Source organism: Molothrus aeneus, chromosome 2, assembly GCF_037042795.1.
Source record: "Molothrus aeneus isolate 106 chromosome 2, BPBGC_Maene_1.0, whole genome shotgun sequence".
NCBI lineage: Eukaryota > Metazoa > Chordata > Aves > Passeriformes > Icteridae > Molothrus > Molothrus aeneus.
Genome location: NC_089647.1, coordinates 107,052,077 through 107,067,816, shown reverse-complemented (window position 1 = coordinate 107,067,816; position 15,740 = coordinate 107,052,077). Strand labels below are relative to the sequence as shown.

The 15,740-nt window shown below is 36.0% G+C and overlaps 1 protein-coding gene across 1 annotated transcript in view; it reads left to right on the top strand.

Moving 5' to 3' along the window:
• The window catches only part of DMD (dystrophin), a 1,043,102-nt gene that overhangs the window by 163,266 nt on the left and 864,096 nt on the right, over positions 1-15,740 (top strand). The window contains exon 2 of the mRNA XM_066545460.1: positions 12,211-12,272. Within this exon, the coding sequence (XP_066401557.1) occupies positions 12,211-12,272 (62 nt within the window). The remainder of the gene's footprint in view (positions 1-12,210; positions 12,273-15,740) is intronic.

Genomic DNA, 15,740 nt, shown 5'->3' with positions numbered 1-15,740 from the left:
TTGTGAAATGTCACACTTGCCTTGAGTTGTCTAGACTGGAAAAGAACAGCTGTAAAAAGAATGACAAATAGATGTTTTTCTTCTTTTTCTGTACTGAATCTATATTAAGGAAACACAGCTCCTCTCAGTAGAGCTGATGAGTTGGCACTGAGTTGAAATAAAAATCGATGTTGATAATAGGTAACTGTCCTAGCATCAATACTAATATTTCTTAATCTTCACTTAATGTTATAGATATGAAATCCTTCATTGCAAGCAGTTCTGAATGATGTAGGCAATGAAAAAGAAAACCACTGGTCAATGCACAGAATACATACAGGCAGCAAATGTATTAGTTATCTAAAATTTTCATGTCCAGTACAGCCAGAAAATTCCTCTTTCAGTTGGGAGGGCATGAAATCTGCCAGGATTTAAATACAATTTGTTATTGCAAATATTCTTCCAACTTGCTCTGACAATGCCCACTTAATGAGAAGATGAACAGTACTCATTAAATCTAATTTCAATAAATATTTCACCAGTGCTTCAAATATTCTGAAGTGGAATGAGAATTTCAGGGACATTTTAAAAAATGTAATGATGTTATTCTAAAAATTGCTCCTCCCTTTACTTTTCCCCCTTATCCCAGAGTGGAAAAAATACCTCAAAATATGGATAAGGTAATTATGTATATCCTCTTTCTTCCTTGCTCTCTTAGTGTTCCTGTCCATTTTATATTTACCAATTCTTTCTTCTCCACACTCCCAAGATAAATTTAAGATGTTGAGCTTTGTCCCCATGTGTGGATGAAAAATGTGTTCATCCCCAAACTGAATATTCAGTTTTAAAAAATGCCAGTGTTCTAATGTCAGGCAGATGAATTTTGGACGGGATTTCTACCTAATTTCAGTTGGTTCTGTAGGCAGCTTAAAAATAATCTGAGATACTTATGCAAAGTGGTAAACATATGTTTAACAACACATAGCAAAGTATGTTGTTTTAGTGTTACCATAGATAATAAAATGTTCCTGAGCAGGACCAATGCCTGAGTGCTTCAGAAGCACATCCTGCAATTTCCTCTGTGTCCCAGGCTGCCCCCTCCCAGTGAGACACAGACTGCACCTGAAGCCAATGCTGCTGTGTAATCTGACAGACAAGGGTGGTACCTCACCTTAAATTCTTCTCTTGTCTTCAGCAATGTGATTTCTACAGCTTATTTTGCCTGTTCTCTATAAAGATAGCTTTTTTCCCCACTGGTTGATGGGCAAAACACAGTTTAAACTATTGGTGGCTTTGAGCAGATTGCTGAATTCAAACTTAAACACATTTTGTCTTAAAAATTCTAAAAAATGCATAATCTTTGTAACAGTTATCATCTTTGTGATGAAGTCTAAAACTCATTTCTATTGTGCTCTCATTTTTCACCACCTTAGAGGTAAAAGAGACAAACACCTCCCTTATTCTTCCAATTTGAATGTTTGTGTGAGAACTGAGCAGTCACTTTCCAAATAAAGCTGTTAAATGAAAAGTAGAAGCCTCAGAAAGAAACTGAAGGAAGAACAGTCTGCAATAAAGCTGTCTAGAAATTCAGTTACTCTCTTTTTCTTTTCAGGAATGTTTGCCCTTAGAGGGTGTAGGGGATACACATTTAGTATTCTTTGGAATCTAGATTTTCTGTGAAATGCTGGTATTTAGACTTATATCTGGTTTGTATTAGCCTTCACCTGTACAGTTGGAGTTTTTCCAAATGTGGGGTAACACTGGACAATCGTGTTCAGTATGCCAAACACTCAGATCATAATATGTGTATTTTTCAAAATTTGAGATCCTTCAGTCACTTATACAATTGAACCACTAGAAACAGAACAAAGTAGCTGCAAAAGGGGAAAGGGTATAGGGGAATTAAATCCTATTCTATTGCCTTCCCCCCACAATTATAACTATTAACAAGGGCATTACTCTTTGATTGTCCTTTCTTTTCTTTTCTACCCTTGGAAAGTGGAGGATGCTTGGGAGTGGTGAAAGGATGCCAAGAGACTTGACAACATGAAATCTGCAATAATTCTTTCAGGATTAAATAAATCACAACTATAGTTTAAATACATTCATCATTACTTTGTCTACTTCAGGTGAGGTGAAGCAGGAGTGGAGAACACAGTTCAGTTACCTTTAATTTACACAGCTGTTCTTACAGGCATGTGTTCTTTTCTTTCAAAGTTCTCAAATGTTATATAAGAAAATGAATTCTAGCTGTGGACTAGTTGATGCTGTCAGCTTTATAATGACATATCTTCACCCTAAGAACAGGGTGTGTGTATTGTAAACAATTGCATATTAACACCTTGGTCTCATTGATTGCAAATTTCTCTGATACATTCTCTGATGTCCCAGTGGCAGCTCCTCCTAATTAACTCAGACACTAATTGGGTCAGATGAAATAAAGTAGACAGCAGTCAGTCAAGCAGACTAGAACAGCCTGTTCTCTAACTGCTTTTGACAGAGGAACAAAAAAAGAACTTGAAATATTATAGAACAGTGCTAGCTACCACAGTGTACTTAGTATGGTTGTTTGCAATGAATATTTTAATACAAACTGTAACAAATGTTGGTCCCTCACATGTGGTTAACCCATCCTCTACTGTGTTCTGCATGTGAGTGACATGAATTCTGAGAGTCTGTGACCATGTGAAGCATTTGCCTGTTTGGTTTTTTTTTTTTCCATAGGAGCAAATCAGAAAATCTGGGACAATATACATAAAAATCAAAGCAGTTCAAAGCTTTGCAACTATGCATCACTAGGTGGCATTTGCTGAAAACAGAATGGCAATTTCATTTTCACATCAGAAGGTTGTGTGAAGCACTAGATACTAAAGTCATGTTTTAGACTCTGATTACCTGTTTTAAATCCTGATGCTTCTTTCAGCTTCATTTGTTATTAGCTGAAAATATATAATTCAGAAAGTTCGTGGGGTCCTATTTCCTGTTTTAGATGTGTTCTGCTCTGGCTGGCTCATGAGTTAACGTTACTGTCCTTAGTCTCCTGTCCTCTATTGCTCATTCTGAACAAAAATAGTAACCCAGATGGTAAAAATCTCCAGCTAAGTAAGGACACAGTCTAACCATAAGCATTTATGTGCTTTTTTTTTTTTCTGAACAAAACAAAAATACCTGTGTAGTTTCATAAAGGTTATAAATATGAAAATTGTGGGTAATTTTATCTAGTTACATAACCCTGACTTTTTTATTTCTTGTAATTAATATCTGTTCTAGTAATACTTCCTATGCAGTGCCTCTGTCACAGCTTATTCTGAGACCTCCTGCTGATCAGCTAAATGCTGACCTCTCTTCCAAGGTTTAAAAAACACAAACAAAAACCCCAAGAATTTACACCCCTCTGTCCTGGCAAACCAGCTTCAGGTTGGCCACAGCTCCTTTATCACGGTTTTTCTCCTCCCAGTGCATGGAACTCCTCTGGTGAAAATCATAAAGTCTAGAGCTGTTTAAAGTTTTTTGCAGAACAGTTTTCATATTATAGGGGATGGTTTTTTTGTTGGGTGTTCTTTGTTGTTTTTTTGGTTGTGTGGTTTTGGTTTTTTTTTATTTGTTCTTTTGTTGTTTTTTTTTTTTGATGACTGCTGAAATACAGGAGCTGCCAGTGCTGCTCGTTTCTGGCCTGTAAGTTTTCCCACAGTGGTGACAGGGACATTTGTAGTGCTGGGTTCTCTTTGAGCTGGCTGGTTAAACAGCAGCTGAGGTGAGAGTGCTTGCTTTCACTTTGAGTTAGTTTCAGCAATTCTCCGATCCTTGGTGTACAGGAGTAACAATGCTTATTACAGGTTGTCACTGAGGGTGCAGTGCACACAAACCAGTTTTATTAGTGTCTAACACAGGAGGATTTTCTGCTGCTGGCTGTTCAATAGGGCTTGCAGAGGGATGGCTGCTACCAGCCACAGCTGAGCCTGTCCATCTGTCCTAATGTACTCTCCTTCCTGTGCAGAGTCTGGGAACACCCATGAGCTCAGAGGGGAGAAAAAGGGTTGATACTGATTCTCTCTGGCTTCAGTCAATAATTCCCATTTTCTCCAGGAAAGAATAAAAATGGGTTATAAATAAGAAACTCTGAAACCAGTGTTACTACAGTCAGGATGTATTTAATCTGTTTACCAGGTCCAGTCACTCTTTAAAAGAAGTTATATGATTTCTTTTTTTTCTAAAATGTCAGTCAGGTTCTTTTGTTCCAATTAGCCCAACAACCAGCAAGGGGCCTGGGCAGCAAACACTGCCTCCTTACTCCGAGCACATTGTGATTCCTGCTAATCAACCTTACAAATTATTGGCTGTTTTTGTAAGATGAAAGGAGCAACATATCTCTCAGCATCTGTGGTAAAAATTGCAGTTTTGGGCTGTGGAGTTGCAATACATTTTATATATAGCAATAATAATAGTAGTAGTAAATCCATGTGGCAAAAAGTGTTTCTGTTACTTTTATATAATGTCACATGATGCATTAGCAGCATTTAACTTCTGCTTCCCTAATGTGTAAACAAGAAAAAAATGTCCTGTTCAAATGAATCCATCAAGAAATATTAAGTATTTTCCCCATATATACTCATTTGACAAGGTGAAGTTGGTATTGACCAACTTCTACTTTACGTCCACGTTTTGGTATTACCAGTATCCTTCCCCATTAATTTAGTCCACTTTGCAGCACTAAGACTTATGCTGCAAGTGAATTTTGTTGCTTTCAACAACAACAAACAAACAAAAACCACCCAAAAACCCAAACCAACCAGCCAAACAAAAAACCAAATAACTCCAAAGATAAACAAAAACCAACAAACAAAAAAACCACAAACCAAAAAAGTTTTTAAATCATCATTGGTATTTTTTCAAGGTACTTGGATGTACTGGCAACATGATCTCATTGGCATCTGACTGCAAAAAAGTTGATAATGCAATTAAATCAAACAATCTTCTGCAAGTTTCAGAAAGCAGCAGTAGTTTCAGCTGATACTGCCCTTCTAACTAGCATGGAGGTTTAAGTGAAGACAAATCTATTACGTCATCTAAAGGTATAATAAGTGTTCTATAGTATTCAGAAAATACTGTCATAACAATGGTATGATGCTAAAATAGCATGGACTTCTACTGAAATGTTAACAAGAATTCTTTTCATTTGTCAGTATATCTATATGACATTGAAAAATAGATAAAAGAGTAAACACTACTTATACACAAGTGAATATCCAAATGAGTAATTATATATTTCTATGTAAAGATAAGGCATAAACTGAACTCTTTTTGAATCACCAGCTTCTCAGGTAGAGATAGGTGAGTTTTTTAAGTTTGAGCAGTTATTTATCTTGTGCAGAGAAATCTGATGTATTGAAGCACTGGGGCTTTTTTAGGTTGCATTTTACTAGTGCTTTCCCTTTGGGAAAAATTTACTGGATCTAAAGTAATTGCTGGTTAGAACATAATAAAAAGCCCCAGTAGACAAAACCAGTTAAGCTTGTGTTTACAAAGCTGTTAATAACTAGAACAGATTATTTTTGGTAGAGTTCAGAAGTGGTTCAGAAGTCCTACAAGTCCTTATCCTTGAAAGGGTAAGGCAGGGGTGGGTCACCAGCACTTGAGACAGATGTCCTGACACTCAAGTGTTTTGTTAGAGGTCCTCAGGTCAAATCCATGGACATGGAGAAGTAGGATCAGTTCTCAAAGGGTATTTGTCTGTGGTGGACCAGAGGAGGACTAGGTCAACAGCTGGGAATAGAATTACAAGTGTATGAACTGGAGCTGAACACCCCATGTTGTGTATACTTAAAATGTTCTGGAAATGTGAGCTGACATTCTGTTTCTTTTCTTTTTAAGTTTCATAGGAATTTTGATCCTGCTTTTGTCTTGGGAGCTCCATATGCTACAATTTATTTAGAGAAAAGGGTTGAGAAATGGTGGAGGGGAAGAAGGGCAGGGGGGCGGTTAACAAACATGAACAAATTACATGAATTTGCTAAAACATAGATCTATGTGTACATTTGACAGCTGCCCATTATTGTTTTTGGAGTCATATGTTGCTTGTTTGCATTATTCTGGTACTTTGGGATGCTAGTCAAATCTTTTTGCTTAAGCTACACATGCTTCAGTAGTTCTTTTGTTCAGATTTACTGCTTTCCTGCATATGATCTTCTATCTACCAGAAATCCTTTTTTTCTTTCCAGAAGGGAAGTGTTTATCTCTGCTTTTCCCCATCCCTTTCCTTTTTTCCATATGTCTTTTTCCCTTTTTTCCCCCACAAGCCAGGGTAAATGTGTTTATTTCCCCTTCTGTCTTCCCCTCACCCCTTCATCATTTTTCTTTTTTTTTGTTCTTGTTCTTTTTGCTGTCCTTGTTTTTTTTTTTTCTTTCCTTTTTTAATCTTTCCTTCTGTTCCATACTGGCAGTCTGTCATGTTCTTTATTCTTTGTGTTGTTCCTGCTCCTTTTTTACATGACATCCATACTGGTCCTCAAAAGCACTAAGTAGTTTTTCTCTAAATAGCTAATTAGTTAGAGTTGAAGAGTGAGACCTAATATAAACACTTGCAGTGTCTTAAAGAAGTAAAAAAATAGGAAAAGTCAGGAAGTAGTTTCCCTAAAACATTGATAATGAGAGAACAATTCCAACTAACATTATGAAATGAGAAAAATAAAAGGTTTCCTCAGCCTGACATTCAGTCTAGGCAAGGTAGTTCAGTAGTTCAATCTGCTACACCAATCTGTCAGTAGAAATCTTGTAGGTTGGGTCTTGCAGATATCCTCTTTTTGTCCTCTGATCAGTGAATAGCATCCCTCTCTCTGAGTTCCTCTATTTGAAGAAAACAGGGGGAGCAAAGTCTTTTTTCTTAGCAATACACCTGTTCATTTCCTAAATTTACCTTGACTCTTAGCAAACCTTTCTCAGAAAATTTTATTATTCTATTTTTCATGGCGTTTAGTTGTACTTTTTTTTTCTTTAAATCTATATTAACGAGGGCTTTCAGTGTTCCATTTCTGCTGAGCATTTGAATAGGTTCATCAGTGTTTTGAAAAGCCTGAGATGGTTTGATTATGGTGATTTGACTCTGGTTCCACAGTAAAGTCTCAAGAGGGTAGCACAGGGAACAGGGAGTTTTAACAATATTCAGATTAAGTCAACACACTGCTCATCAGTGTATTTATAGAAAATGGACAAAGAATTGCATGTTCTCTATTGCCTTACATGAGCAATAGACTTAAATTCTTTGTCTGTCTGTCAAAGCAGCCTATTGTATTTCCTGTCAGCTTGTGAGTGTCTTGGATGACCTCAATGACTAAAAATCAAAGCTAGTCCACTCAAATATCATTCTGTCATTGTGTGGCATTGATTTCTTCTTCCCCCCTCAGATAAGCAAGAATGGGAAGGGAACATTTCTCAGCAGCTGTAGTTACTGGCAGACTATTGTCACAATGTACTGAAAATCTCTAAGAATAGTGAGTCGATGGAGCCAGAGTATCAATAATGTGACTATCTGTGGCCTCTTTTGTTCCTAGTACTCCCACCATTGCTGGTACTCACTCCCACTCACTGAAGAAAATCCTGACCTTTTCTCAGTCTGCATTGTTTTGCTGCTGGAAAATCAAATAGCAATTTTGATGGTTTTCTTCTCTAAAGTGCAGTGTTCCAATGAACCTGCAGCTGCCATGAATGAGGGAATTGACACCTGCCTCAACACCATTGTTTCAAAGTTTTCACCAGTATATGGGAATTCTTTTCTTTCTTTTCTTCCTTTTTCTTTTTTTCTTTTTTCTTTTATTCCTTTCTTGCTCATAGGTTCTGGTTCTAGACAAAACATAACTATTCAATTATTGTTTACCTAACTCAGGGCAATACTGGATAACAGAATAAAATATCTTCTTCTCCATTTGTGTTCCTGCACCTGTGATGGAATTGCTTACTGAAGGCTGCATAGAATCTATCCCACAACTGAGCCTCCTCCTATCATTGCCTGTCTCTAAGTGATTCAAACACTCTACAAATGTCACATCTTCGTTGACATGATAATGACAGTGATTTTTTTGTTTGTTTGTTTAAAATTGAAGTTTAGAATCTGAAGAGATGGATAATTTCCCATACTCCTCATGTACCAGTACCATTTTGTTGAATGTCTTCTGATTGTAGAAATTGGAGTTACTTACTCTAGAGAAGAATTTTCTAAGCCACTTGCATTGGAAAACACAACCCAGATCTGTGGAAGGCTGAAGGATGCAGTCTTCATGTGGCAGCAGTAAGAGACACTGTGGAGTCTCCATCCTTGGAGATAATAATAAAAAAAAAACCCACACTCAACAGAGTCCTGTAAAATCCATTCTAGGTGGCCTTGGTAGATAGGGGCACTTGGACCAGATGATGTCTAGAGCTGCCTTACAGCCTCAGCCATTCTGTGAGTTAGTGAAAGAGATATTTATTCAGGTGTGTCAAGAGTTGAGAGGTTAAAGATCTTCTAGAAAAAAAGGGAAGGATGCAACAAAGTGCAAATTTCCTTCTCCCTGCTACATGTTTTCTGTGAGGAAGTGGCTTTTATTATATAAATGGAATGATGTAGTGAGATACATAGTGGATGTTTCAGAACCTTGGTTCATTTTGCAATCTTCTTGGTATTTTCCAGATCAAATTTTTTAAAAGTATTTTTTTTAGTGATTTGTTAACAATTCTGTATACTTTCAGAATAGTATCTAGAGCATACTGGTATCTAAAATTTTTTTTTCCTGCTACTATTATTTATTTAATATGTTTGGTAGCATTTGAGGGGGTAGAGTGGTGTGGAAAAATAAGAGTAGTAAAAGGTGTAGTTTACTAAGAGATGACAACATAATGTTGGGAGTTTTCTTGTAGAAGACAGATGGGAATTACATTGGAGTGGTAGGTTGCAAACATGAGCTGTTAAGTATATTAGGAAAGTTGTATGGTGACCAATTGCCATTATTAATAGCATCTTTGTTCTGTTGAATCATGATTGTTCCTAAGCATCCTTCAGTGTGCCACTTGTCTCTATTAGCCTTGCTGCCTGATTAAGTGTCAGAACTGTCCTTTGTCAGATGATTAGCTTCATTAATACTGCACTTTATCTCTGGGTCATAATTTATTATGAGGCCTAACCTGGACTAATACTTCAAAAGTCAAATGTGCACTTAACTAATCTGAGAGGTTTGCATTCACAGTTTCAAAGCTGGGTGCTCATCAGAACACATCTCTGAATGCATTGCAGTTAAAACAAGATCTGTTCAGTGGTACTAGAGGCTCTAGGGCAGGAAAATCAGGTGAATTTTACTGCTCAATATCTCTTTTTCTGGAAGGGTTTTGTAGACCTCAGAGCATTTATTTTCTGAGTTGATAACCTACAGAAAATGAGGTTAAGCCTATTCTGTTCAAAGACCATCAATTTGAGAAAAGCATTTTTGTTGTGGGAAGGGATTCCATTGTTATTGCAATAAAGGAATTCAGGATCCATGCACTGTTTAAATCTAACCTGAAGACAGAACACTATTCTGCAATTCTTTCAGCTTGAAAGAAAAGAAATAAACATAGGATATTACTCTTTGAACAGGTGAAGGAATTACCTGGCCTGGCCATTTGATTATTCTTGTCTCACAGTAAAAGCACCTCCAAGGACATTCACTGGCTCATTGCTGAAGGATCTCTTATAAACACAGCATTATGAAAGTGGCAGAGGAGCGCTCTTGGCATGTTTCTGCAGCACCTAGATAAATGTCATTCAGCTTCCACATGGAGCATTCAATCCATAAATCTGGGCTGAGAGAACATCTCTTTGTAAAAATCGTGTTTACAATGGGGAAATCATGCCATGCATAACCAAAAGATTGATTCGTTTTTAGGTTAGGAGGCTGTCACTAACAAATTGTTGTGGTATAAACTTGTCAGAGCAAGCACCTAGAGATGAAAGTGCTTGCAATGATCTCTGTATAAAGGTAACAGCAGCGGAACAGGTTTGTGTTTACAATGTAGCAGAGCATTGCCTGGACTTTGAAGAAGTTTCAAACATTCAGATTGTGGGGTTGACTCTTATTTTTCTCAGGAGACCCTGGATTTTATTAGCACAGTGGACATGAATAATTGGTGACTAGCAGTTAAACTTGCATATATCTTTATGGGAAAACAAACAAACAAAAAGCCCTAAAACAAACAACCCACTCTGCTACTCAATATGCTATTGCAGCTGCCTGCAGTGGAAGAGCAGAAGTTTGAACAGTTTAAGGAGGTATTTTTGTCTCTTTCCTTTTCCCTGCAATATATCACATATTCTTGTTTGAACAGTTTGAAAAAGGTGATTTTTTCTCTTTTTCCTTCCCCTTGCTAAATGCCACATTATTCTTCGAACCCATTTGCATTTGGCAGTTTTAGCAGAGATGATTAAACAGAAGCTGCTATTTATGTGTAATATTTTATATGAAGTTGCTGAAGAAGTTTGTAATATAACATCAGATTGAATATTTATCTTCTACCAACAAAATGTATCTTTCTTGTCTCATCTGTGTACTGCATGAGGCTGGAATGAAACAAAACTCATATAATAAACAACTTACAGTCAACACAGAAAGAAGTGTTGCTTGTGGGGAAAAATAAAATTTTTAACAGCTTTAGCATCATGTATTACCAAAAGCATGCATCTCCTTCACATGCTGTTGCTTTTAGATGAGTCTCTTAACTATTCAAGTATTACTTTCAGCCAAAGGCTGAAGCTGACAGTGTTATTTGGGATAGATAGCAATAGAATTCTAGAAAGTTTATTGTAGCAAATACTCATATATATTAGTGACAGAGGTTTCTAAGGTTTCTACTTGTACTATTGTGTTGTCTTTTTTTTTTTTTTTGCTCAAGATCATCTGAACTCAGAATATGCTCCTTCAAGTATGCAATACTTCTTTATAATGCTATAGTAACTTTACAAACTAGTATTTTTTAATAAGTATATTGAGTATATTGTATCTTTGAAACTGGAAAACATTCTGGTTGTAAAGGTATGTTTAAAATGATATTGAGGTTTTAAGAACAAAAGATACATTTGTATCAAAAAGATTTGTCTTGTCTTGGGTCTTTGGACAGTTGGAGGGAGGGAAAGAAAAGTACATTAATATTGCCATGCATTTCTCTTCTAGCTTGTCTATACCTGCCACTCAAATTTAGCTGAATCCATTAATGTTATTAATTGTTATACATTTCAGAAGGGAATTTAATATCCCTTTTTATTTAAGAAGCGTGGAGAATTTTACTGCAAACCAAAAGGCTGCATTGGATGAACTTTATTTTAGTATAAGCATTCTGCACCCTTTTTCCACATATGCCCTTCAATTCTAGTTGAGATTGATTTTATTTTGCAAAGCAAAGAAATCTCTCCTTTATATTTCAGGGATGATGCATAATAGATCTTTTTGAGGAAATGCTTACAAATTGTAGTCTGAAATAACTTTTCTCTTTCAACCTATATAAAATACATCAGAATTTTACCTTTGTTTGTCCAGTTCCATTCAGTATCAAGATTGTACTTATAACTTAGAGAACTCAAGGCCTAAAGTAAATCATCTCCGTCTTCAAAGATTTCATATTAAAGAATTGAAAAAGAATTTCATGTGTGGCTGAATAAATATATGTGTGGGTTTATTTTTGTTTTTTTTCTTTTTCCACTGGAGAAAAAATAGATAACAATTTGTGACAGGTAAATAGTTGCAAGTTAGAAAAGGCATAAGGTACATCAGGGGCTGCCAATGGAGAACTATTGTTGGGTTTCAGAAGGGTTCACTTCCTCAAGCAATTTGAGGAGGCACATATAATGTTATTTCAAGTACTTTTCTACTGTTGAAGAGTTTTCTGATGCCAAAACCATCAGATGACATGTTTGGGGTTTTTTATAGCTATATGAAATTAAAAATTAGAATGGGGTGTTTCAGATCCTACTGCAATATGTTCTTTTCCAGGAGAAAAGAAACCACAGGGTAGGTCAGTTGAACTAGGGATATAGACCCTGCTTATGAAGGGGACCTGTAGGACCTTCAGAATGCGTTGATACAATTTTCAAAGAATAGATTAAAAAAAAAAATTCCTGCCTCTGTTTGAAGTATTATTAATAATTTACAGTAAACAAAAATTGAAACATTAATCAATAATATTGCATTATTTTGTTGAATAATTCTAATGAAGTACTTTCTTTTTCTCTGGCAGATGAACGGGAAGATGTTCAAAAGAAAACTTTCACAAAATGGATAAATGCACAGTTTGCCAAGGTAATATATTTATTTACTTATTGATGGAAATAGCTTTTGTATATTAAAAAAACAACAACAACAAACAAAGAAACCTGATATTCCTACAGTGAAGCTTAGTTTTCAATATAACAGTTCCAAGTCTCAGATATTGCTGAAGGCAGTTGATGGATTTATTAGAAAAAGTGTTCAAGATTTATTTGTTTGACTTCATCAGTGATTGAAATGTAGGAAGCTATCCTTTTCTTAAGGTGTTCTCTGCCTCAATTTACTTCACCTTTTCTCAAACTAGTGATGCACCTGTATTACTCTTTGTTGGATTTCTTTGTTATGTTTCTAATGTACAAAGGAGTTTCCTCTATTAGACTTGTCTGTTCTTGTTTCTAATTGCAACTGCATCTTTAATAAAACTGGATGAATTGGAGAAGAGCAAGGTCAGAGATAAGAGGTGTAATCCAGTTAACAAATTATGAAAGTAAATTATAATATGTTTTGATATAGTTATTTTTGAGAATGGTAGATCATAAATGGAGTGGGGAAAAATAAGACCAAATAGCTAATTTATTTAAAGCATGCTCTTCTGGCAGTGTATAATGATTTTATCTTTAATACTCAGGAAAAATTCTGCCTGAGCTATTAATTTGCTGAAACTTTTTTTTTTAATTCCTGGAGGATAATGACTCAAATTTATTTGCCAGTAATAATAAAACAAATCAGTCCTATCATTTGTCATTTTACTAGGCAATAGACAACAATGAAATAGTAGCTGTGATGTATCTTCTCTTTAGTCTGGTTTTTGATTGTGTCCCATCTGATTCTACTCATTAAAAAAAGGGAATAGGATAATCTGAATACAACCACCATAATGTTGAAAACCTGCCTAGCACTGGTTTAGTCCATCAGTGAGTCCCATAGGCTTTTTCTGTGGTCTAGGGCATTTTCTAATACTGATTCAAATGATTTAGACAGCACCCATTTGTGCTCGGCATCTTTACAGCAGTGATGTCCAGCAATTTGAAGGACTGGATCAGGATGAAATACTGTATTGAAGAATGATGAATTACAAGACAGCTCTGGAGTATTATGTTTAGGACAGCAGTAAAACATCTGCATACAGAATGGGGGGATAGCTGGGCTGGTAATAATGAAGCAAATGAAAGCTCTGGGAGCTGTGTTGAATCACAAACAAAATGAATCCACAACATGGTACTATTGCAGAAAAAAAGGCAACTTTAATATCTTTGTGATAATGGAAGTGCTTCATAGAGGGTGAAAGATGTAATTATTTTATTTTTCTTGGCAACAGTGAGATTTTAGCTCGAATACTTTGTAATCTTGCTTTTCCATGTATGAATAAGTAGCCACAGCAACCATCATCTGATATAGCCTAATTTGAAATGTATTACCTGTTAGGCCTTTTTATGGTCACAGAAATGGTTGTGGAAAATGAAGAGTAACTGTTTTGCTTCTATATCTAAAGAAAATGTAATACTCCTAGAGCATTGTTTTCTCAGAAATGATTGTTTTATGGAATTGCAAAGCTGCAATTACTGAGGAAACTTGGACCAAGTCTGCAGAAGAATAACAAGAATTATGAAAGGCTTGGAAAATATCTATCAACACATGCTTTTAATATTAGGTTTGACTCATTCATCTCAAAGATCTAGAGGCCTTTCCTCCAATTCTAATTTTATTAAGTGTAGTTTAATGGTGTTTAGGTACTTTTTACTTGAGTTTTATAACATTATTTTTAGTTGCATGTGAAAATGCATTTGTAAACATATATTTGTAAAAGTATTAATCTCTCTCTATTTCGTTTGGGCTCTGGGAAAAACCTAAGCATTATGATTCGAGTTTTTAACTGCCTGAAGCATGACCTGGGTTTTTTGGACAGGGTGTTCTTATTTCAGCTGTCAAAAAACGATTGCTCTTTAAATGTTGAAGAAATTACTTCTTTCTGAGGTTTTTAGGACAGAAACACAGGAGGTCTTGCTGTATAGTCCCAGGACAGTGTTTCTCCCACTTCTAACAGCTCAGAGAGGTGGCCTTCAATACAAGAAGGTGGATTTCCATGTAAAAACTAGTTTATCCCTCTTCTCCTGACTTGTTTGCAGTGGTTCAAATCCATCTCTGTTTCTAGCTGTGGAATCGATTTCAGTTAGCAGGCTACTCCTTGTTAGTGATTTCTCATCATTGTTAGCTTTGTAAAAGTGCTAAATGAATTACTTTCATTGCAGAATTGCTTTTTATTCAATCCTATGTAGTTCTAGGGGTGCTGTCTTGAGTAGATTAGCCTACAGGGTTAGAATTAAGACAGAGAAGTGTATGACATCATTCATTTCTCTTATTTGTGAAAAGTGAAATCCAGGTCACTAATTAACTGTAAAATATTTAGGGTTAAATGAAATTATGTTAGATAATTCTCTCTCATCCACTACTTTCCATATGCAAAACCCCCCATTTTTATATAGTCAAAATAAAACCCACTTCTAAATATTCTAAATCTTCATTTTTGTTGGATGTAGAGTGTATTTCTCCCCAAAGAGCTGCATTACTTTCCCAAAAAGTCAGTATCTAGAGCACTTGTGTCTCAGTGCATTTATTCTTACACTGAGCTTTCAGAACACTCAGATTTGCAATTTGTTTCACATAACTTGTGATGTAAATACAAATAATGCTTTTAAATGTGAGAAGCTGTAAAGAATTGCAAAAAACAATTTTCTAATTTATGTGCCATCAGCATAACTTGAGAACCCACATATAATTTTTACCTGTGGGGGAAGAGAGTTGTCCTTCCTCTGGCCATGCCCACAGTGACATTTCAGTTGGATCATGTGGAGCTGCTTCACTCAGATGCCTCAAGTTTAGCAGTGAAGCCTGATACCTCTTAGCTGTGGAGTCAAATCCCTACCATGAAATCCATAACAAACTTTCAGCCACACAATCTTGACAGTTTTCTGTCTGAGATGTGCGGAACGTAAAACCTCTGGAATGTTACCAAGTCTGTGAAAAGGTATCTAGGAAAAGGTAGCAGAAATGTCACTAATATTTTAATTGCTATGGGTGGGGCTGTGTCTCTCTTCAGGCTTTTTTTAGCAAGTTGGGTAGGGTGCTCTAAATCAAAACAGTGGGGAAAATAAATTTTGCAGGTCTCTCCTACAGTTGTTCAAAAGGTCAGGTTTCTCTCTAATTCTTACTTCTTTTGCTAGCCAGAAACTGGATTATGCAGAAAATCTGGGTCTTGAAAATTACAGTATTTGACTCATCTATAAGAAAATCAAAGTTTCAGTAGGAAGGGCCAAAAGTTGGCTTTCAGTGTTTGTGAGATAAAATAGTACATTAAAGTATAAGAGAAATGGGAGAAGGTAATCCAAGAGACCTCTCTTTTCCCCTTTGCAATCATAGACATGGGGCGTGACTTTCTTGAGTGAACCTTCTTGGTTTACCATCTAAACGGCATGAAATAAGTTAAAGCTTAAAGCATTTTTT